The 23,260-nt window shown below is 41.3% G+C and overlaps 1 protein-coding gene and 1 long non-coding RNA gene across 3 annotated transcripts in view; one reads left to right on the top strand and one right to left on the bottom strand.

Moving 5' to 3' along the window:
* Nucleotides 1–19,438, top strand: part of LOC130909736 (uncharacterized) — a 38,248-nt gene extending 18,810 nt beyond the window's left edge. The window contains exons 3-4 of the long non-coding RNA XR_009061790.1: nt 18,978–19,099; nt 19,179–19,438. This is a non-coding gene — a long non-coding RNA (uncharacterized LOC130909736). The remainder of the gene's footprint in view (nt 1–18,977; nt 19,100–19,178) is intronic.
* pcdh15b (protocadherin-related 15b) overlaps nt 1–23,260 on the bottom strand; it is a 268,709-nt gene that overhangs the window by 24,696 nt on the left and 220,753 nt on the right. The window contains exons 29-35 of one of the 2 annotated variants that reach the window (XM_057826514.1): nt 22,351–22,478; nt 21,184–21,414; nt 17,574–17,662; nt 17,023–17,199; nt 13,930–14,148; nt 13,616–13,624; nt 11,348–11,458 (exon numbers count right to left, since the gene is read on the bottom strand). In XM_057826514.1, coding sequence (XP_057682497.1) covers nt 11,348–11,458; nt 13,616–13,624; nt 13,930–14,148; nt 17,023–17,199; nt 17,574–17,662; nt 21,184–21,414; nt 22,351–22,478 — 964 coding nt within the window. Of the gene's footprint in view, nt 1–11,347; nt 11,459–12,581; nt 14,149–17,022; nt 17,200–17,573; nt 17,663–21,183; nt 21,415–22,350; nt 22,479–23,260 lie in introns of those variants that run through there. The other variant, XM_057826513.1, reaches the window with a different exon arrangement.

The raw sequence follows: 23,260 nt of genomic DNA, 5'->3' as shown, positions 1-23,260 counted from the left end.
GAGTGTCCTTGGACAGAAGGACAGTTTTTATTTTTGCTGCTCACACTCAGTATTACGTCCTTTGCAATGGCGTGGAGACATTTCGCAATGAGCATGCTAAGAATGCTCACTGGTTTACTGATATAACGCTGACAAAGCAGGACTATTGTTGGCAATATTCGGCACGTTTTCGCTGAAAAACAATCAAGCGGCTTATCAATGAGATTGGGGTCGAATGTCTTTAAGTGGCGTCTTAATTGATTTGGCTTCTGGCAGTCCGCTATAATTATTTTCAGACACAGTAAACAGTAGTCTTTCCTCATCACCCCACTGTATTAAAAGTCAAAGCTAAAAGGCAAACGGCACGAAAAAAGCGCATTCTCGGCGGCCGAGGTAGAACCGTAGGTGAGGGCGGTCGTCGTGACGATCCCAAGCCGAAAATGGCACTTCTCGGGCGGCGACGTGAGAACCGGACAAGACAGTGGGTCGCTGCGTGAGTGAGTCCGGTTGGAAAACGGCTTTCGAAAACGGCGGCGGCGCACTGCTCTTCATATCATTTTTCTGTGTGCTGAGTGCTCTTCCTTAGTTCAAAAATACTGCACGCACTCTGAAAATGAGAGCGCCACTGCCAACCACTGAGTGGATGTGCAAGTACACTTTCTTCCAGTCCGGCAAAAAAAAAAAAAAAAAAGGAACAAAAAAAACTATTTGAGAAGTACTGGTGTAACCAATGTTTTGCATTAAACCACGCCCCACGACTCGATCCGTCCCCCTCGTCCAAGTGAGGACCAGGGGTGAAAGTGGGCCAGAACGGTCAGGAACGCAGATTTAGGGCCAAAACACAGTTCCAGCATAAGATTCAGGGCCGGAATGCTGTTCCGGTATGCTGCCACACATGCATTTCAGCTCCAAGAAAAAAACAATCTACCAACATCAGATTTACATACACAAGTGTTAACAACAAGCATAATAAAGTGCTTGTGTAGCGTAATCTGTTTCCACCAATATTTATTATTGATTTTATTCCACGGACGGCATGGAGGTTTCCCCAGCTGCTGCAGTTATTATGCAGATGTTTGTTCATTTATGTTTGGCTAGTTATTCATTTCCTTATGATTTTAAAAAAGTCAGTGTTTGCGCGATCTTCAAAATATATTCCATTTCACTCTGCATAATATACCAGTCATTTGTACTTATTTTTCTGAATGTATGTTATAACCTTTATTATTTAAAAAAAAAAAAAAAAAAAAAAAAGTAAATGTTTGCATTAACTTCAATTTTAATATACATCCTATGTTCTTATGTAGTTAAAATTGAGATTTGGCATTTAGTATGTGAGGAAATGAGGGAAAATAAAAAGTAGGAGATGGAGGTTCGGGTTATTGCCGTTTTTTTTAACTTTTATTTTGCAAATCATTGAAAAAACACAATTTTAATAAATAAAATAAATAAATAAATAAATAAAATTTCTGGCTCCGTGGTGATCTTCACGTGGGGGAGTTCCGGCAAGAAATTCTAGCCACTTTCAACCCTGGTGAGGACTCGTACCCGCGCCGCATGACGCGTCCACACGGGAGGCGGATCCTCTGACCACCAAGCCATAAGCCCGGGCTAGCACCTTCGGCTGCCAGCGCACCCAGTTGAAGGCATCGGGAGGGAGGTTTCCACGCACCGCACACCACGGACCCACGTGTACCCGTTACACTCACCCCCCGAAACCTTTACTGCCGATCCAGGTCACGGCACCAATGTAACTGGTGTTTTGCCGCACCCCACGACGCGATCAGTCCCCCTCGTCCAGGTCAGGACTCGTACCTGTGCCGCACGGCCTACGGCAAGCGGATGCGCTGACCACCAAGCCATAAGCCCGGGCTAACAACTTTGTTTGCCAGCGCACCCACTCGAAGGCATCGGGAGGCAGATTTCCACGCACCGCACACGACGAGCCCGCGTGTACCCGTTACATATTGTCCTGTCATGTGGCTTTTTTCATACTTAGTTTGTCATTGGTAGATGTGCAAACCATTTGAACTGTAAGTCCCAATTGTACTGATTTAAAAAAAAAAAAACAACTTGTATGTTCTTGTCGTGCCAGTCCATATATTTTATTGATATAAACAGCTTACACAACCGGTCCCAAAAGAAAATGATTGTAAAAATATCACATGCTGGGATGAAAAATATCTGTCTAGATTACACAAATCAATATAATCTAAAACTATGAGACAAAGACAACAGAACAACACAAACTTATTTCATTTTCACTCACTGCGTGTTACTGGCAGTGACAAACGTCAAATCCGTCTGAACTAGGACGATAGCTACCAGCTCCTTCCAGTCCAAATCGATCAGACGTCTGTCACTGAAACATGATCATCATCCACTTGTCTTCATAAATGCGCCACCGTCAAAAAATTATTTTCAAATGCACTTATGCTTTGAAGGCTAGTATTGAACTGCAAACATGAATGGACGTTTATGGGAGATGGTTCTTTTGTACAACCGGACACAAAGCAAAACAAAAAGGTAAAGTAGGTCTCTAAAAGAACAACGATCGGGAAAAAAAATATCCAAAAAACCCAAACAAAAATAACAAAAGATTGCCGTGTAATCAGCAAAATCACATCTCCGAATCCAAAGAAACCAATCAGTTCAGTCTGTTCACTCTGAAGGCTCACTGAGTGCTCACTTTTAAATCTTATCGAGATGTGATAAGATGAATATAATGGCCTCTGGCTGGTAGTGTGAAGCCAATCAAGAGTTTTGTAATAAGTCCTCTATAGAGTCCAGGTTCATTAAAAAAGGCTTTCTTGATATAGTTCGCTCCTATTGAATGTGAAACGCGTGGTGTTAAATCTGATTAAGACTGTATATGTGAGCTCATTAGGGCTGCGGATATGATTTTTTTCTTGGTTGCAGATTCTCTTCTTGCTTAGAAAAGTGTAAAAATAAATTCCATGTCAGTAAGGTGAAAGCTACAGAACCGTGGACTGAGGGGGGAATCGTTTTTCCAGCTCTACCACGATAGAGTTCATGTTTGGGTTTGGCTGAATCTGTGGAGGTGAAGGGTCTGCTCCTACTTCTCCGCTTGTTCCTACTTCACCAGCTAAAACATCTGATGAGTCCAGAGAGTCCGCGGAATCGGAAGGCGCGCGGTTCTTCATGACCTTTTTGAGAGGGATTTGTTTCTGATCGATCTGGCTGAACATGTTGGCTACAGACTTCTCAATGTCTGCGATATTTTGGATGTTTTTTAAGATGCCTTTCAGCTCCCTGCGGGGAGGTTCCGGTTCGGCGGGCAGGGGTGGCGGTGTGGGTCGGAGAGACACGGGCCGCAGGGTTGGCGCCTCGGAAAATGAAGGGAGCACAAAGGTGGAGGGTCTCAAGAGAGAGGGTGATAAAGGAGGAGGAAGCGGTGGAGGAGGTGGTGGCGGAGGCAGAGGAGGGCGGGGGGATTGAGTCGGCGGAGGGGAAGACGGCTCGATTGGAGGTGGAGGAGGGGAAGGTGCAGGGGCAGACGGGGGTGGCGGCGGTGGAGTGGAAGGAGGGTCTGGTATGATGTCTAAATGCACCTGAAGTCTGTCTTCCGTGTTCTGCTTCTCTGTCAGGCTGGCCCCGAAGCGCCGCAGTACAGGAGGGGTCGGTTTGTGGCTGGGCGGAGGCGTCCCCCCGTCCATTTGGGTAACAATGATGCTAGGGGGACTTTCTCTAGGCTGGACATTTGGAACATTGGGGGCATAGATGCACTTGGGATGCTGAGGGGAGTCCGGGAAAATAGAAAGCAGAATATCAGGCGACAAAGACGCGCGGATGTCCCGGTTTAGCTTTTGTCTCATTTCCTGCACGGCCTGCTTCTCGAACTGTCGGGCTTGCTGTTTGACGGTCAGCTTGGGCTCCAGGCTCGGGCTGAGCATCTGGTCAGAATCTAAGCTGTGATCAAATCCCAAATCCAGGCCAGTTTCTTTGCTCTCTTTGAATTCGGCCTTCAGGAGCGCCAGTTCCCACTGCACAGGGTCCATAACCACTTGCCTCCGCAAGGCGTCGTACATTTCTCTTCGATGTAACCTGGACGGGAGAGTCCAGCTGTGGCCGGCCCCGGATCCCCTCCCGCTGTCGCTGCCGCTGTATCCGCCCGATCCCGTGTCACCTCCCGGGGAGCTGATCCTCAACCAGGCCTCTCGAAGACCTTTCGTGGAGGGGGACAATTGCCCCAGAAGGTCTCGCCTCCTCTGGCTTCGTCCCAGAGTCTCTGGACTGCTCAAGGTGCCGTCCTCGTGGTAGATTGGGTTTTTGATGGTCAGAGGGTTTTCATCCGAGAGGAAGGTGATGCTAGACTCGGACTTGGGAAGATTGTTGAGCACTCCTCCGTTAGCAACGCACTGCCGGTGGGCTGCGATTGCTCGGGTGGCGAAATCGGAGATCAGACGTTGACGATCGCTTTCGTCCAAACTTCCGGCACAGCGGCCTGAACGGCTGGTGCGGGGATGGAGGGAGGAAGAAGTAGAGATGAACGATGCAATGGCATGAAGGCTGTCGTAATTTGTGAAAGTTGAATCGAGGTAACTACTGACTCTTTTTTTAATTTTGAAGACGATTACTCCTTCTAATGCTAGCCCTAATCCTTTGCTGACAATGTACTGACAACCTAGAAGAGTCAAGGTACTTCGATTCAAGTTCATATGTGGAGTGGGTAGTTGTTCTCAAAATGTGGTACGAGTACCACCAGTGGTATGCAAAGGATTGACTGAAATGTTAAATTGATTTTTTTTTTCTTAAAAACATCCAGTACAGTTCAGTTGTATTCATCTTGTGTGCAACAACAAAAAATTACCATTAAACTGTAAGAACTGTTTCTTCTTATTCAGATACTGTAATTTTTCGGACTATGAGGCGCACCTGACTATAAGCCGCCACCCACCAAATTCGACACGAAAATGGCATTTGTTCATAGATAGGCCGCACTGGACTACAAGCTCTCCTCACTGTACTATGGTATATTTACACCAAAAGATGTTATGGCATCATAAGACTAAGACCAAATGAACCACCAAGAAGCTTTGAACCAATTGGCTGCAAAGCTTCATTGCTTCAAGAAGCTTCATTTAGCCATAACTGCTCCGTTGGGGGAGAGAGTCAACCTCTGCTGCCACCTGCTGTTAACACTTGTCCTCCAACATGCCTCCTAGCATGCATTGCAACTCTACAGATGTAAATAAATCAAAATTCATGTTCTGTGCTAATTATTTCTTCAATTACTGTTCCAGTTGTTTAATTAATTGCTAGTAATGGTATTTGGTTACACTTTATTTGACAGTGGCACCATAAAATTGTCATAAGAGTAGGGTTGCAGCTATCGATTATTTTAGTAGTCGATTAATCGATGAACTTTTTATTTCGACTAATCAAGTAATCGGATAAAAAACATGAAAAATTAAAATACCTGAGCTGAGCCTCAAACTGTATAAAAAAAAAAATACATGAGGATCTATTTACAATAAAAGAACAATTGGCTAACTTACATAGCAAAATTCTGCTAGTTTAAAAGCTATAAAATGCAAACTTTTTTGTTACCAATGCTCTTAACAAATGGTTCAGACACATATTCCCACAAAAAACTAAATATACCTATAAACTAACTTACAAACGCATTCAAAAAAAACATTAGCTCAAACGAAAACTTAGCTTATGTTGGTCTTAACAGGGAGCAGCTGGATTCAACCATGTCAAATGTTGCAGAGGGCAGTGTATCCACCCAAATCAATAAAACTAAATACGAACATTTTCAAAATTAACCATTACAACGCCACTTTAATTAAACAACTACTTGAAGCAGCAAAATTTAAATCGAATCTTTTTTTGTAATCGAATACTCGAGTTAATTAATCGTTGCAGCACTACATAGGAGCATCATAATTAAGACGACACTGCCATGAGCATTAATGAATGCTTATGAAAGATGTGTCATCCGGCAAATTATTATTAAAGTAGCAGCTTATAGTCTGAAAATTACGGTATTTAGGAACTACTCCAGAGTTTAATACTATTCGACTGAATCTTTCACTGCTAGTCTAGGTAAATGTATAGTATTCGTATGGTCACTGGTGGCCAACGAGTTCATGTTAACACTGATCGTGATAGTTTGGGACACAAATATTATTTGAGGTGGTACTTGCTGTAAATTGTTTGAGAACCACTGTACTGGGGAGTATGAAGGATACAAAACTATCAATAACCTTTGACTAACATGGCTAAGGGGACGGAGATAGCTAACACTACACTAAGTGGAGCGCTACAAAGAAGCCACTGTGTCTCAACTATTAATGACAGCAGGGAAGGATCAATCGTTCTTCACCGTGCTCTGAGAGTTTGCACATTTCCTTTTGACAAACGACCGACTGAATGCACTCTCCACTACTCTCTTTGAGTGCAAAAACAAAAGTGCAGACTTCCAAAGCTTCCACCTTGAAAGGTTTTTTCAACCTTGCGCTACATGTTTCAATAGTACAAGCTTTTACGTAGGGCGCTAACCGATCCAAAGTACAAAGCTAAGGTGAGGAAAGTACACTTTTTACTCACTTTTGTCTGTCAGGTTTGCAGAAAGGAAGCAAGATAGTGAGATGAGTCATGTTAAAATAACACTGGTCGCCATTTATGGTGCTAGAAGAACTGAAGTTGATCTAAAAATGACACGTTTTTACATTGACCGTACAGGAACGTCGGCGTATTACCACTGAAGTCACTCAATCTAAAGAGACAGGTGAATAACCTTCCGACAATTGGTGGTTGACTAAATACTTATTTGCCCCACTGTATCACCATTTCGATATTTTGTCACACTCCTAATTCATTATGTTCATGTGTGTATATGCGCATGTGTACATGTGCTCTTACTTGTTACTCGCGTGTGGAAGTACTACCTGCTCAATGCTTCCTAAGCCAAAATAAAAGCATGCATCACAACACAAAAGTCAAAATTATTTAAAAAACAAAAACAAAAACAAAAAAACACAAAACGACTGGAAACAAAATGGCGGACGAGACTCCGGCGTCCTAAAGTAGAAATCACGTAAGTCGGGTATGTCGTAACCTGCGGACTACCCGCATTAAATTGGCAGTGATGGATGTCCAATCTATTTGGAATGGAATGGAATTTTATTGTCATCATCATCGGTATCATTGACAATCATTGACAATTACAAAATGTGATATGATTTGCCCGAAGGAACCGAAGAAGACAAAGGCGGACGGGATGAAGCATATACAACTAAAGGTGCACATTCAGGCATGGAACATACATAAAAACTGTACAATAACACAATCAACAATCTGAGTTTAGTAACTTAGCGTCCAGTCAAGCAGCTCAATTAATTTCAGGGCGTACAAGGTTATGGCTTAGTCATGTCCCTGATATTTTTGCATCTGTTTGCTGTGGAACATTTTGTTGTGGCTATGTGTGTGGCAAAAGTGATTATGTGTTATCACAGCTGGTGTGATTAGCGGCAACAATTGGCGCACACAAAGGTCACTGTAACAGTTTCATCAGACATGAATGTATAAAATCAAACAACATGCTGTACATATTTTATCCCAAGATTAATGTCTCCACAACGAAAACATGCTTATTATTCGTTTTATACAGTATCTTTTCCATATACTAGACATTTGAATCAGGAGCTCGGTAGACACAGCAGATAATTATGTTTTTACAATTGGGGACTAGGAGCTCAATTGTAATACATTCCAGGAGATTGTCAATCATAATTGCAACACCCCCTCCCCCCTTAGATGCCCAATTCATTCGTGTCATGTTATGTCCGTGCAAATTAAAGTCAGAGCCTTTGTTGTCTTTAGTAGATAATCCTTAGTGTGTTCGAGATTCTTGTAGAGACTCCTGCCGTTGATAAGTTTCAGTTTACCGTCCACATTCACGAGTTGTTATACTGGTCTGCTGTGTAGTATTTACAATTATCCAGCTATTATAGTCAGCTGGTCAAGACTCGTGTTAGCTTTTATCTTCATATCTTGCGTCTTGACAAGGATCCTGCAATCAGAGACCCAGGTGTTGGCTATTTTCCCAGCTTTCTTGAGTTGAAGTGCTTTTCTTGCAATTTCGGCATTTTGGCGAGTCAAGTTGTCATTCAAAAAAATCTTCGACCCTTTCAGGTGGCGGCGCTGGTTAAGCAGGGCAGTCTTGGTCTTGTGGTCTGCCAGCTTCATGAGCACCGTCGCCGGTCCTCTCCCCCCAGATGGGAGCAGAAGGCAGCGATGGATGGCCAGCGGTTCCGTGTTTATTCCATACTCTTTCAGCTTAGCAATTGCCAGTTGCGCCACCGTGTCCTCTGGGCTAGGCGTCAGTTGTGATCCAGAAATGATTAGCTCATTTGCGCGTCGGCACTGGTCGAGATTGTCAGCCAAAATTTCAGGCCTCTTGATGCGAACATCTCTCTCCTCGACCGCCTGCTTGAGTTTCTCGTTTTCAGCGCGAATTACCTGGAGCTCTCTGACGATTTCTTGATTCTGGTTTTGAATCAAGCCAGTCAAGGAGACCTCCAACTTCTGTATGGAGGATTTTATTTCATCCAAGTCTCCAGGTTTCAAATTCTTTGGAGCCATACTGGGAGTCGAGCTTGCTGGCCCTGAGCGCTTATCGGTTAAGATAAGAGAGTGCTTCAGCAGCTCAGAGTGCGTCTGTACGCAGTGAAGGCTGAGCAGCGATTTGGACTGTGTAATTCCTCTGTTGACCACTTGATAGCAGCGCACTATTGTGTTGGATGTTGTAAATTACACTAAAGAAGAATGAAAACAGGAAGTACACCGCGGTCTAATAATTTCTGACCAAGAGTGTATTTCAGCTGACTTTGCAGAAGAATGGCAAAATGATCATAATGCACTGCAGTTTTTTGCAGTTATCTGTATGTTTTTTCACTGTACATTAGAACTTATTCCCTTTTTTTGCCACCATTAAGTTCCCCACCTTTAATTATGTGCTGACAATTTATTGTCACTCTGTCTCTATCCCCCAAGCACGAATGTAATCGTGGCACTTTCCTCTTTCAATGGCTTCGACGAGATTCAAACAGCGACCCCCTGCAGCGCGGTCTTATTAATTTTCGTTCGCAGGTTTTAACAAGCCAACGCGCTGTTTGACGCACTCAAGGCGCCGCTGCGCCAGATAGTTTCATTTAAATTTCCTTTCTGAGGCACAAAGATGAAGTTACGAGGAAACCCTTATCAGCATTCCACGCATCGCCGCTCCCCTGTCTGTTTTTGATACGCTCCTGCACTCCCATTAACACGAGAGCTACGCATGTGCAAGATGTGTCTATTCAAAGCACGATGTGGCGTTTCCTGCTGCTAGCTTCAACTCGCAAAGATGAACACAGAGATGAGCTAATTGAAATAAATGAAACTAATCAATTGGAAAGACCACCCCGGGCTGTAATTAGTTTCCCCGATAAGAGGCGGAGTATTTGTTGTTTGGTTTTGGTTTGTATAGTGAGCGTGTTGGTATTGTGGGTTACATGGAGTTCAGCAAGGAGCAGTCTTGCAAAATTCAAACTTTTTTTTTTTTTCTTCTAAAGAATAAAACCAGGTCAAGAGCAAAGTTTGTGCAATTGAGGTCCATTATGAGGCTCGTCCTCAAGCCCAAGCAACCTCAAAATGCAAAGATGGCTGTGATTTGGGCTGTTGAAAAGCATAAATATAGTCCCAAGCACCAATGCATGTATTTTTCAATGTTGCGCAAGAAATAAAAACTTTTCCTATTTCGAGGAGTCGGGGGCATTGTACGAAGCCCCTAAAGGGACAATGACACAAATAAAATAAATGTAAACCATCTGTTGCACACATTGTTTCTGATGCGCACTAGAAACAATCTGGTAAACATGAGCTTATGTAGCATTTAAGCTAGCGGACTTTTGCTATGCAACTAAGCCAATTATTCTTATGTAAGATATTCATTTCTTTATTTTTTTATTTTTTTATATCATTTGAGGCTAAGCTCAGGCGCGCATCGGATACCAGCAGTTTCGGCTTGCTAAAAATGATAATAGAGGCTTTAGTTGAGCTTTACTTCAATCTTGGACTCAGCTAGCGCCTGAGCTTAGCCTCAAACCATATAAAAAAATAAACGCATGAATGTCTTACAAAAAATATACATATTTATGAAAAAAAAAAAGATCTCTGTACAACAAAAGAACAATTGGCTAACTTGCACAGCAAAAGTCCACTAGCCTAAATGCTATATAATGCCAATGTTTACCAGATTGTTTCTGGTGCGTACCAGATTGTTTAAATTGATCTTATTTCTGTCGATGTCCCTTTAGAGCAGCGGTTCTTAACCTTGCTAAAGGTACCGAACTCCACAAGTTTCACATGTTGATTCACCGAACCCTTCGGAATTAAATAATAAAGCAAATTTTTTTTTTTTTTTTTTTTTTTAAACCGGTACATCTAAGCTACCAAGCTAATAATTTAACAAATTGTCATTCAAAATTCTTCTCATTTTGACAGCATGATTTATAAACAGGTCAAAATTTCAGACCACGCTGCCCTTAGGTCTGTTGTATTCCTTTATACCAAGTGCGAGCCAACCTTCCACTGAGCAAACCAGTTCCTCCACCCATCAGATCGAGGACCAGCAGTTAAAAGAAATGGGTTAAGCCTCTGAATTGGGAGCAAACCAGTCCAAAACCTGGCCTAAAAAGCCATTTTGCCTAGATTTAATGTATTTATTTAGTGTATGAATATAGGGCTTTGCATTTATCTTCACCGAACCCATTAGACTTACCGAACCCCTGGGGTTCGATCGAACCCAGGTTAAGAACCACTGCTTTAGAGGCTCCGTAGAATTATAATAGTCATGTCAAGAGTTTTACTAGTTTCGTTGAGAAGGTGAATAGTTTTTTTTTTTTTTTTTTTGGTGAACTACATCTTCACACAAATGCACATCGAGGTACCATTTATCTTAGGAAGGAGGGGTATGAGTGTCCCAGAGCTCGCAAAATTTTAAGCACATTTATCAAGGTTTCGTCGGCCTTGATTTGTGTATATCCGTCCACCAAACAAAACAGACTGATAGCACACATATAAGTACGCCTGCCCCTCTGCTAGCGTTGTTGACGTCAGCGCAGAGGCGCTGTGAAAATAGAACAAGGCTTGGTAAAAACTTTTCCCTCCGTCCAAAACGACTGCCGCCGCTCACTTTCCCCTCCAACACACACAATGAATGGGTTGCTGCTGAACCCTTCAGCCATGAATCTTTTTTTTTTTTTTTCCACACTAGGTAAGTCCATAGTTCGCTTTCTTTTCACTGCGTGCATCAGACATCTAGTTTTCTATCTATGACATGTACACCAGCTTGACTCACATGGCGTTGTCGCCCAGTTCTTCGTACAGATTGTTGGCGGTGACCCCACCAGGTTTGCCGCTCGGGAGCGCCATCTGGATGCGGGCAGTCTTGGCACACTCTTCCTGTCGTCTGGAAGGGGAGCATCAAAAGTCAGTGACATGAAGTTAGTTCGAGAAGTTAGTTACAGGGGAGACTATAGGAAGGCTTCAAAAGTGGCGGTAAATCCCTTACGACGTGACTGCATGCCAAGTAGCGCCAATTAGCAACATCATATGCTAGGAGACACGATGCCTCTCAGCATGGTTCTTTTCATTCACAGGAGCCAAAAAACAGCTTGATTTAGTTACATGCTGCATAACACTACAAATTGGAGCAATTGATATTGCTTAAAATTTCAAAAATTTTTCCAAAGCATTTTGACATTGGATTTTTGAAAAACAGCCATTTGGTGGAATGAAACATGATACTTTTTTCAGTATGTGTGACTTTGTCAACCAATCCCCCAAAGCTATGTATCAATAACGAACAAAAATTTCCTTTTTGTTGCGGTGTTACAGCGCCACCTGATGCGTTGGAGTGAACTTTAAAAATTCAATTTGACTTGACTTTTAGGCCTTGTCCACACTGGTAGCTAAAATCTTGATTTTTAGCCTATCCTGGCCTATCCTGGATCCTATCCTTGAAACTGGATGGCTCTTTTGTAGTCTGTACAGTCAAAAAGCAAAGAAAATCGATTTTTGCAAGACTGATTGACTGATTGAGGTAGTTTCATATCCTATATGGACGAAGATTCTTTTCAGTTTGAACAGCTCACATGGGTTTTGAGTGCCAGTGACGTCACTCTACGCTGGATGACGTCTTTGTTGCCAAAGAAAACTGTCAGATGGGTCAATTATATGGCCTAGTCTGAATGTTCAGATCTGATTTGGACACTAGCTAAAAATACATAACAGCCCTAAAAATCGGATTTGAGGAGGAATCAGATTGGAATCAGATATACCTGCAATCAGTCTTAGACCAGTGGACTGGCTCAAAAGGTCACTCACTTGGTTATTGAGGACGCTAGCTAAAATCCCTTCTAATCTATTACTTTTTTTTATTAAGTATACCTGTCTTGTAAAAAAGACAAGACCAATTAAGCTCTTTCAAGGGAACCACAGACTTAGACTTGTAGGCGCTAATAAGCCACAAATAATTTTCTTTTACTAAAATATGCTACCAGAAACACATATATTATTGGCATTGATTTAAAAACCGAATATTTAGTACACGTTTTGACCAACGGAGGGCGACATGTTAACGTGCACAATGCATGCTGGGGGTATTGACGCGATTTGACTGGACTGGGAAAATAGCTGTGCTAGCAAGCAAGCAAAGCTAGTATGACGATGGGCATGATTTTGTCACATTCTGCTGCTGGTCAGATTTTATTACAGAGATGTTGGATGAGTTCCCAACGTCGTACCTGCATCCAATTCTAGCTGATCAGCAGTGTCTTTAAACCGATCCTAGGCGGCTTGCCGAGATATTGATTTGCTGCCGTTTGACAGTTTGTATATCCCTTCTTTCCTAGTTGCATCATTGCCTTGTTTTTTTTTTTTCGGTTTGTCTGCCTCTTGCCGCATTTTTCCCTCAATATTTTTTTTTTCAATTGATCCCGACCCACTGTCACGGACCCTTTTTGTGTCTCCCTTTTCGCGATCGCGTGTTTTTTGTGTGTTCAATAAACCCTTTTACGCAATCCCTATGTTATTGTTGTCTGCTCGTTGTCTGAAGTGAGCCGCGTTTTCCTATTCTGTGGTCAAGCCAGCCGCACTTTCTTTTCAGTTGCGTTTCCCTTTCAAGTTTTACCGCACACACAGACAACGCATGACGGTCGCTATGTAGCTAACGAGGGACTATGTGGTAATTGTGGTTATGTCGTCAACAACAATGGCGACCTACTAGTTAAAGTAATTTTTCAAATTTTATAGAAACAAAAACATTAGGAGGTGTTTGAATATCAAATTATAATGAGCCATACTAACATTTATCTTTTAAGAACTGCAAGTCTTTCTGTCTGTGGTTCTCCTTAAAATGTGGTCTCCAAACCAAGACTGGAGTTCCTGAGCTTTCAGACTCTTTCTCAAAAGATTCAGTCTTGGGCTCGGTCTCAACCTTGAATTTGTTATTCCTGGTTTCGGGTCTTGGTCTGGGCTCTGTCCTGATCTTGAGCGCAAGATTAGATAAAACTAACCGCGAAGTGTGTGAAGTGCTTCGGTTTGATGAAATGAAAACTGTACTCACTCTTTGAATCTGCCGATGAAGGGAGCGGTGATATCACAACAAAAGAACAAGACAGACAAATTAGTATCAAGCCCTCCTTAACATGAAACTATTACTGTAAATTTCAGTGCCGCTAACAGTGATAGCCGTCATTCTGCTGTGAACTTAGTGAATCATAAGTAGGCGTCCAATCCATTTGAATATTCGTGTATTCGCTGCCCGCCCTCTCAGTTCAAACGGATTGGACGCGCGTCACTGTCATTAGCAGCCAATGATTTAAATGAGTTATGCAGGCATACAGCTAAATTCATAGGTAAAAATGCACTCCTTCGTACTGCCTGTAGGTGATGATCACGACGAGTATGGCGGGCACGCAGCAGATGATGATGATGACCGCCAGGGCCAACAGCGCCCCCTCCGTGTAGCCCACAGTCTGCACAGCCTTTTTCACTCCCGTCACCACCTCTGGCGTCCGGATTTCCAAAATGCGCCCGCCGGGTGGCATGAAAGGCTGAAACTCCTTGTTGATGTCCAAAAGTTTCCCGTCCAGAAACCTTAGTAAAACACGAAATCCCAGTTATAAGCGAAATCCAATTATCTAACTAGGCCTGCAAGCAGGACAGAATGGGCCCTCGCAGTTTGGCGCAACTCGGACGTCACGTAAACTCTGACGACACGCAGGTCAGAGTGGTGACAGATCGTCCCCCTCCAATATTCCCATGAGAACCTAACATGCTCGAAACTCGCCTTTTTTGTGATTATAAATACATTCACACAACTAGGAGAAAAAAGACCATATTGGAGAAGGAGGCGCTTCTGAGCTGTGCAACTTCTAACTGGGCCAATTCGATCAAGTGTGCCAAATTCTGTGGCTCCCTGAAAAAAATCTATTTCCTATTAATGGTGAGGGTCGTCACTGCAACAGACAGAGACATGTGGACATGTGCCTTAAAATGTAGCATTACAAAAGGTCTTGAAACTACGATGACATACTTGAAAAGAACTGGACATGTATCAGTAAAATGAGTGACTTTCTGTTGCCACTAGTTGGCGCTGCAGGGTTGATGCAATTGACCCCTACAGGACCCTTCAGGGTATGACTCTTAACAAGCAAGGGAGGTTTGGCGCATGATAAGTTGTATATCTGCCAAGTTATGACTGTTCAAAACCTGTAGTGAGACAAAATGGTGATGGTCTTTTCCCTTTCCTGTTTGGACCCCTCCGCTTCAATGAAACCTCAATATTTTTCATCAGGCACCAGAAAACATGTCTTCAGGCTCCCCTGATGCAGGTTTGAGGTCAATTATTTTTTTCCCTTGGAGGAGGAGCCTGTGTGGTAAAAAAAAAAAAAAAAGCGTTTCCTGTTCCCACTAAGGGGCACCCGGCCTAAAGGGTAATATTTCAATGCAGTCGTGCTCAGCCCGGGATACCTCTCATATATGCCAGATATGAAAAAGGAAGTTAATAGTCATTTACTGAATTTGCCGTGTTGCCTAAAAAACTTTGGTACCCTCCCCAGGTAAGGCCCATTTTGATAACTCATTTGCTCCCAAAAAAGTATAAATGCATTTTATTTTTAATTGTTTCAGTGTCCCAAAAACGTATTTTCTGACAAGAGGCCTCTCTAGGTACTGTTGCACCTAAACTGCAATGCACAATGCTCAAAACTCATTTTAAAGTAATAAAACTGGCCACTGCAGGGCAGAGCTCATTTTGTAAGAACTCATCTCGGGCCAAGAAAAGAAGTGAAGAAAAGTAGTCAGGAAACGGAAGTTGGAGGGATCTTGTGAAGACGCGTGAGAATTTGAGAAAAATATGGAGAACGATCGGGGAAAAAAAGGCAAACGACACTGGCGGAGTGTTTTGAAAAGAAAACGAAACCATCGTCAAAGAAGGATTAAAAAAAATTGAAAAAACGAAACCATCGTCAAAGAAGGATTTTAAAAAATCTATCTTTGATGAGACGGACGGTGATGGCCACAACAGCGTCAGGTTCCACACGCGTTCTGCAACGCTCACGTTGCGTTACTCCTGAGCCCGAGGTTGAAACCAACAATGAAGATGATGAATAAAGTGAGACCGATCTATATCGGGACTCATCAGATTACTGGGAGCTACCTCATTCAACCGGGAGCAGCCGAGAGCCTTCCCTGTTGTTATGTGCGCAAATAGTTCAACAGTTCAATAGTTTAGTTATGTGTAAATAAATTGTTACTTTGTGATCAAAAGCTTTATTTGTCTTGTTGTTTGTTATTTTGTAGAACAAAAACATTATTCAGAGGTTTGGGATGTCATGAAAGCGAAAAATAGCTGTGTTAAAGTCAAAGTTATGTTTGAATTGTATGCTTTTACAAAAAACTCAATTTCTCTGTTTTTTCATCAGAAAGTGGAAAATTGCTCAAACCAAGCTATTTTGTAATGCTGATTTCTAGGAATGGAAAAAGATATGAACTTAATTTTTATTCCTGCTGAAAGAAAAGAGTCTAGTTTTTCTTTTGGTGGATTCCATGTTTAAATAGCAATAGAACAGAATTTTCTGTGGGCCTAGCAAAATCGGTCAAAATACAGTAAAACGGCCAGGAGCGAAGGGGTTTGCTCCGGTGAAAATGGCTGGGAGTGAATGAGTTAATAGTCATTTACTCAATTTGGTGTGTTGCTAAAAAAAACTTTGGTACCCCGGCCAGGTCAGGCCAGTGAATGAAAACTCACCATTTTGATAACTTAAGTTCTCATATGTCTCATGAACAGTCTCACCAAGTTTAAGGAGAATCCAACTAACTCCCTAGATGCCAAGGTCTCAAATGTGCACCCTGTAAATCGATAAAAATTTCACATTCGATCCAAAATACCTGATTTCCTGTTGGGTTTGGAATATGGGTGCAAAATACGTTTTGGAGCAGTTTTGGACAACGTTTCGACTCCCCGTATTTCATTGCTCTACGTTGAAAAAACCTAATAGGACAGGCCTTTTTTGAAAAATCCAAGGGAACGCCACTGAGTCATTTTGTTACATTCTTTTGCAACGTTGCAAACTTATCGAAAATTATGCAAAACCGCATGTATGTGCAAATTTTGGTGAGTTTTCGAGCATGTTCAGGCCTCCGAATTTTCCATTTTCATTTGCTCTGAAAAAGAATAATGCTTTGCATTACAATAGGGCTCTCAATAGGCCAGTTGGTGCTCGGATCCTAATTAATTAAACCTGGCAAGACTTGCTGGTCCTACTGACGGCGCTAGACGTCTCATTCATTTTGACAACATGGATAGCTGTCAAATAGCAGCCAAATGAATTCAGTACTCCCAAAAGGAAACCATAACCACAATAAGGCCCATGACAAAGAAGAATTTGACACCGCTGATGTAGCAGACCAATTCTCTGGCCTTGAGTTTGACACCTGTGCGTAAAACGATCGTTGTCTTGTTCTTACTTGTAGAGCTCCTGTCTGGACACGGCTCTATTTGTCAGCGGGTCGATAGCGTAAATCATTAGATCCGATTTGGCGTAGTCCTCTTGTTCCAGTCCGTCACCGTGACGGTGGGGACCTATCGTTTCCACGAACACCTTTGCACCCGGAATCTGCTCTTGAACGTAACGCTCCAAAATCCTAGCGGGGTGGGGGAAAAAAAAGAAAAATAAACAACCGCTTTGGTTAAATAGAGGCTACTTATCTCGAATCCTGACAGCAAGCTCAAAACACCTGCTGTGCAACATTGATTCTTGTCCCCGAGCAAAATCCGCTCGCAGCGGGGAAGGTGTGTTTCTGTGTCTGTGTGTGTTACACTTAAAAATATCATTATCAAGCGCCTGTCAGGTTCAGTGAAAGAACCTGACAAAAATAAATCGGGAACACGCGTTGTCTTCTGGATTAATGAGGATGAGTTTTAACACTTCATGTAGTGTAAATCTTCATGTCACGTTTGAAGAAGTTGAATTAAAACAGTCAAAAGATTCAGAACGTAAAAGACGAATAGTCGTTACCTGAGCAGGTCGTCTTTGTTTTTGTCCACGTACGTCGGAGGGACGTTTGAGACGACGACTTGCATGTCGAGCTGGTTCACCACTGATACCTTGACATGACGAAATGGAGGTTGAATTCAATGTTAAAAATCATATAAAGCTTCAAGATGAACCAGTGCGGTGTAGTGCTGCAACGATTAATCGATTAACTCGAGTAATTCGATTAGGAAAAAAGATTCTAATTAATTTTGCTGCTTCGATTGTTCGTTTAAAGTGGGGTTGTAATGGTTTGTTTTGAAAGCGTCTGCATTTAGTTTTATTGATTTGAGTGGAGGCCCTCTAGTGGCAACAGTGGATATGACAAAACTTATTTCACATGACTGAATCCAGCTGCTCTCTGTTAAGACAAACATTTTTGACATCATTGCTCCACACATCTTAAAAATGATTAACTGTAGTCTCCTTACTGGCACAATGCCATGTGACTTTAAGCATGCAGTAGTAGAACCTTTATTGAAGAAAAGAGGCCTAGACTCCACCCTCTGTTCAAATTTTAGGCCCATTTCTCATCTTCCATATATTTCTAAAATACTAGAAAAGGTTATCTATAGTCAGCTGCTACCATTCCTTGAAGAAAACCAGATTTCGGAACCATTCCAGTCTGGTTTTAAATCCCTCCACAGCACTGAGTCGGCACTTTTAAGAGTATCAAATGACATACTTCTGGCAACAGACTCTGGCAAGTTTGTTGTTTTAGTTCTTTTAGATTTATCTGCAGCATTTGATACCGTAGACCATGAGATTTTAATTTCTCGTCTTGAACACAGTGTGGGTATTCAAGGTGTCGCTCTTGAATGGTTTAAGTCTTACCTAAATGAACAGAGTTTTTGTGTGAAAATGGGCATTTTCATGTGCAAAAAGGCATCGCTTCCACACGGGGTTCCCCAGGGATCTGTTCTCGGCCCTCTTTTATTTTCGCTTTATTTATTGCCTCTTGGTTCTGTTTTTAGGAAACATGGTGTTTTATTTCATTTGTATGCTGATGACTGTCAGATCTATTTTCCAATGGCGCAAAATGGCACTTTCTGTCAACTCATTGAATGCCTCAACGATATAAGGTCGTGGCTCTCATGTAATTTTTTACGTTTGAATGACAGCAAGTCTGAAGTCCAAGTAGCCAGGCCTCCCTGAATGTTGATCTCGGTTCATTGTCTCAGTTTCTTAAGAATTATGTCAAAAATCTAGGGGTCCAATTTGATTCTGATTTTAAATTTGAGAAGCAGATTTCTTGTGTTGTACGGGACTGTTTTTATCAGCTTCGCCAGATTGCTAAGGTGAAATCTATTGTTTCATGCTCTGCTATGGAAAAATTGATTCATGCTTTTGTCATAACTCGGCTGGATTACAGTAATTCTTTGTATGCAGGTGTTGGTCAGGCGGCACTGGCCCGTCTGCAACTTGTACAAAACTCTGCTGCCCGACCCTTGACTAGAACCCGCAGGGGCGAACATATCACCCCGATTTTAGCATCTCTTCACTGGCTCCCGGTACATTACCGAATACATTTTAAGATATTATTATTTGTTTTTAAATGTTTGAATAATCTTGCGCTGCCATATCTGTCAGAACTGCTTCAGCCTTACAGTCCAACCAGAACCCTCAGATCAGCTGACCACCTGCTTCTAGTAGTCCCAAGATCAAGGCTGAAGCTTAGGGGTTTAGGGGTGCATTTGCGGTAATGGCGCCCAGGCTGTGGAACCAATTACCACTTACTATTAGACAGGCCCCCTCACTTATGGATTTTAAATCACGCCTTAAAACATTTTATTTTTCTTCAGCTTTTAATGTGCAATGACAGTTTATGACCTCACCTTTTATTTATTTTATTTTATGTGTTTGTTTTATCTTTCAAAATTGACTTATTTTGCTGTGTTATGCTATGTAAAGCACTTTGGTCTCCTTGGCGGATTTTTAAATGTGCTATACAAATAAAGTTGATTGATTGAAACATTAGAAACTTTTTTTCTTTTAGCTGTTTTTTTTTCTGCATTTTTTTTTTTTTTTTGTAGGAATATGTGTTTGAACGATTTGAAAAAACGTTAGCATTTTATAGCATTTAAGCTAGCGGACTTGCTATGCAAGTTAGTTCTTTTGTTGTACTTAGATCCTCATTTATTTCATTTTTAATACCGTTTGAGGCTAAGCTCAGGTATTTCAATTTATTTTAAAAATATTTTTAAAACAAAGTTTTTGTTTGGCTAATGTTTTTTTTGGGGGGTAATGCATTCGTTATTTAGTTTATAGGCATATTTAGCCCTTTTTTGTGGGAATATGGGTTATTTGTTAAGAGCATTGTAAAAACAAAAGAAAAGAGCGTTAGCATTTTATAGCATTTAAGCTAGCAGACTTTTGCTATGTAAGTTAGCCAATTGTTCTTTTGTTGTACTTAGATCCTCATTTATTCATTATTATTTTACCGTTTGAGGCCCAGATCAGGTATTTTAATTTTCTATGTTCCCGATCCGATTACTCGATTATTCAAACTAACTATTTCATCGATTAATCGACTACTAAAATAATCTATAGCTGTATACATTCAGCACTTATAAAACTCACATTGGGAAAACGGATCAGTTTTAAAGCAACAGTAGGTACATTTTCAACCTTTATAAAATATTTTCATAACATTTGTGATATGTCGACTCAAACCTAGTTGAATGACACCTCTTTTATATCTTGAGGGGGTATGTATTGCCTTCACCGGAACTAATTAACTTTAAGGAGGGTGGAAGGAACATTGTTGCTAACCGTCGAATGCTATTGTTTAGCCACAACTGGATTCATTATCCTATTACTTTTCACCCTTTACACAACTGCTGGAAACAAATGTTGTTTAAACACTACCGCTTTTGTCCACCGGAGTCGCTAAAATCGACTAAAACTGAAAAGTTACCAAGTGTTGCTTTACTGCTGGTTCATAAATTAACCCATTAGCTGCTATTGACGGCAATAGACGTCCAATCCATTTTGAGTGAGAGTAACAATCCGTCATGGACCATGGTCTCGACAACTTTTGCAGTCTGGTATTTGTTCGCGATTGCTGTCAGCCCTCCCAATCTCATGGATTGGACGTCTATTGCTGTCAATAGCAGCTAAAGGGTTAAAAGTAAATATTCTGCTTATTATTTATTGTTCAATTTTGATTTTCCATATTTGTGGCAATTTTAAAAGGAACAACAAAAACAGTATTTTTTATTTATTATATTATTATTATTGAATTATATTTTTTTAAATAAAAAAGACACAAATAATATAAACCTAAAACAGCAAATTCTTTTTTTTTATTATCTATTTTTAAATGTTTACCTGATTTTTCATTAAAAAAACAAAACAAAACAGTAAAACAGTATATATAGTTTTTACTTATTTTAAAAAAAAAACATTTAAACATTTTAAATTGGGGAAAAAAAGAACAAACTACACATAACAAACCGTACTATATGAATTAAATGTAGAAAAAAATATTTCAGATTGTTTTTCCGCTAACATAAAAAACACTAACGCAATTACATAAAAAAAAAAAAAAAAGGGAAATTATTATACGTCAGATTTTTTTCCCGTCAACACTCACCACTATCTCGGCTTTGCTACTGTGTCCTTGGCCGTAGTCGTCGGTGGCGACCACCTCAAACCTGAAATAGGATCGGCGCATATTGCGGTACATGATGGCCGTTTTAAGCACGCCGCTGAGCGGCTCCATGACAAAGCCGTCTTTCTTCTCTTTGGCATCTTTCCCGGCCAAGGGGGCGTTGATGAGGCGGTAAGTCATAGAGCTGTAGTTGCCCGTGTCTTTGTCCAGAGCCTGAGTGATTACAAACAATAATCATACTAATCTAACGCTGTTGATATCATTATCATCATCCTTTTGTAATTTGATAATAATGTTGCTCTTTTCCTCCTCATGGACGTCCAATCCATTTGAACTGCAAGGATGGCAATGAATGAACATTCATTGATTCGCTCCAATTTCAAATGGAATGCACATACGATTGTCACGATATTAAAATCTAATATTTGTTTGAGTCTTTCACTGTTTTTCCATTTGTAGACATTTGTAGTCTTTTTTTAAAAGTAAAAACAAATCATAAAATATCCCCACAACTAACAGGAAGTGGCCCAAAATGTAATGAAAGTGACGCGGGACTGCCTCAAATCAATCAGACAAAACAAACAAAAAAAAAAGGACTAAGGTTCTTCACACTATTCAGAGATAAATTTTCGGTCTTCAAAACCGAAAACCGATAATGCATTTTTTATCTGTTTTTCAGCGCCAAATTTATGGTCACATCTCGAATTTAAAGTCTATTGTTGTCAATGGCAGTGAATGACTAAACAGCAGCAAAGTAGCTGTGGTTATTTCCTGTGACGTGAATGTCTCCCAGACAGTTGACGAGCCAATTAGCACTAGTCGATAACCACACAGGGAACAGTGTTGCTGAATATTATCGCCGCTTAAAAAAAACATCATGCGCTGGCGGTACAGCGTAGTCCATGTACTTTCAATTAACTTCGACGGAAGCTCTAGCGGTTTGACGACTTGAGGAGGAGAGAAAAACACTGCGGTGTAAAAGCTTGTCGAGATCTGTGACGATCCGGTTGGGGGAATCCCACGAGAGTACTGGGTTATTAATAACGACAAGGTAAAGTTTTATCCTGATTTTGAACTCGGCGTAAAATGACGGAACTTTCACGCTCAGAAGAAAATGACGTGATGAGATTTTGAAATGGGACTCTGTACCTGCACTTGCAGAACCGAGGTGAAGGTTTTGGCATCCTCTGCTACGCCTCCGATGTAAAGAGCGGTGGTGAAGACGGGCGGGTGGTCGTTCTCGTCCCGGATGTCAATCACCACCACGGCCGTGTTACCTAAAAACGCACAGAATTGCAAGAACGGCATTACAATAATCACACATTAAGACACAGGTGTCAAACACGAGGCTTGTGGGCCAGAACATGTGCTTAATGTTTCATGGCAGGTTTCAGGATGTTCTGATTGCATATTTTTCTATGAATCACCTGAGTTTTGAAAATCTGCCGATATTGAGTCCCAATCCGATACTGAAATAAAAAGGTTTTTTCGAACAAAAGTTCCAAACATGTTACAGTACTGTACTATCTACAGTGTATCACAAAAGTGAGTACACCCTTCGCATTTCTGCAGATATTTAAGTATATCTTTTCATGGGGCAACAATGACAAAATGACAATTTGACACAATGAAAAGTAGTCTGTGTGCAGATTATGTAGTAGTTATTTTCCCCTCAAAATAACTCAAAATATGGCCATTAATATCTAAACCCCTGGCAACAAAAGTGAGTACATCCCTTAGAAACTACATCCCTAAATGTCCAAATTGAGTACTGCTTGTCATTTTCCCTCCAAAATGTCATGTGACTCATTAGTGTTACTAGGTCCAGGTGTGCATAGGGAGCAGGTGTGTTCAAATTTGTAGTGCAGCTCTCACACTCTCTCTCAATGAAAGTTCCAACATGGCACCACATGGCAAAGAACTCTGTGAGGATCTTAAAGTATTGTTGCGCTACATGAAAATGGCCAAGGCTACAAGAAGATTGCCAACACCCTGGAACTGAGCTGCAGCACAGTGGCTCAGATAATCCAGCATTTTAAAAGAGCAGGGTCCACTCAGA

The sequence above is a fragment of the Corythoichthys intestinalis genome, chromosome 21 (assembly GCF_030265065.1).
Source record: "Corythoichthys intestinalis isolate RoL2023-P3 chromosome 21, ASM3026506v1, whole genome shotgun sequence".
Lineage (NCBI taxonomy): Eukaryota > Metazoa > Chordata > Actinopteri > Syngnathiformes > Syngnathidae > Corythoichthys > Corythoichthys intestinalis.
The sequence above is the reverse complement of the archived record's forward strand: the minus strand, read 5'-3'. Positions and strand labels throughout refer to the sequence as shown.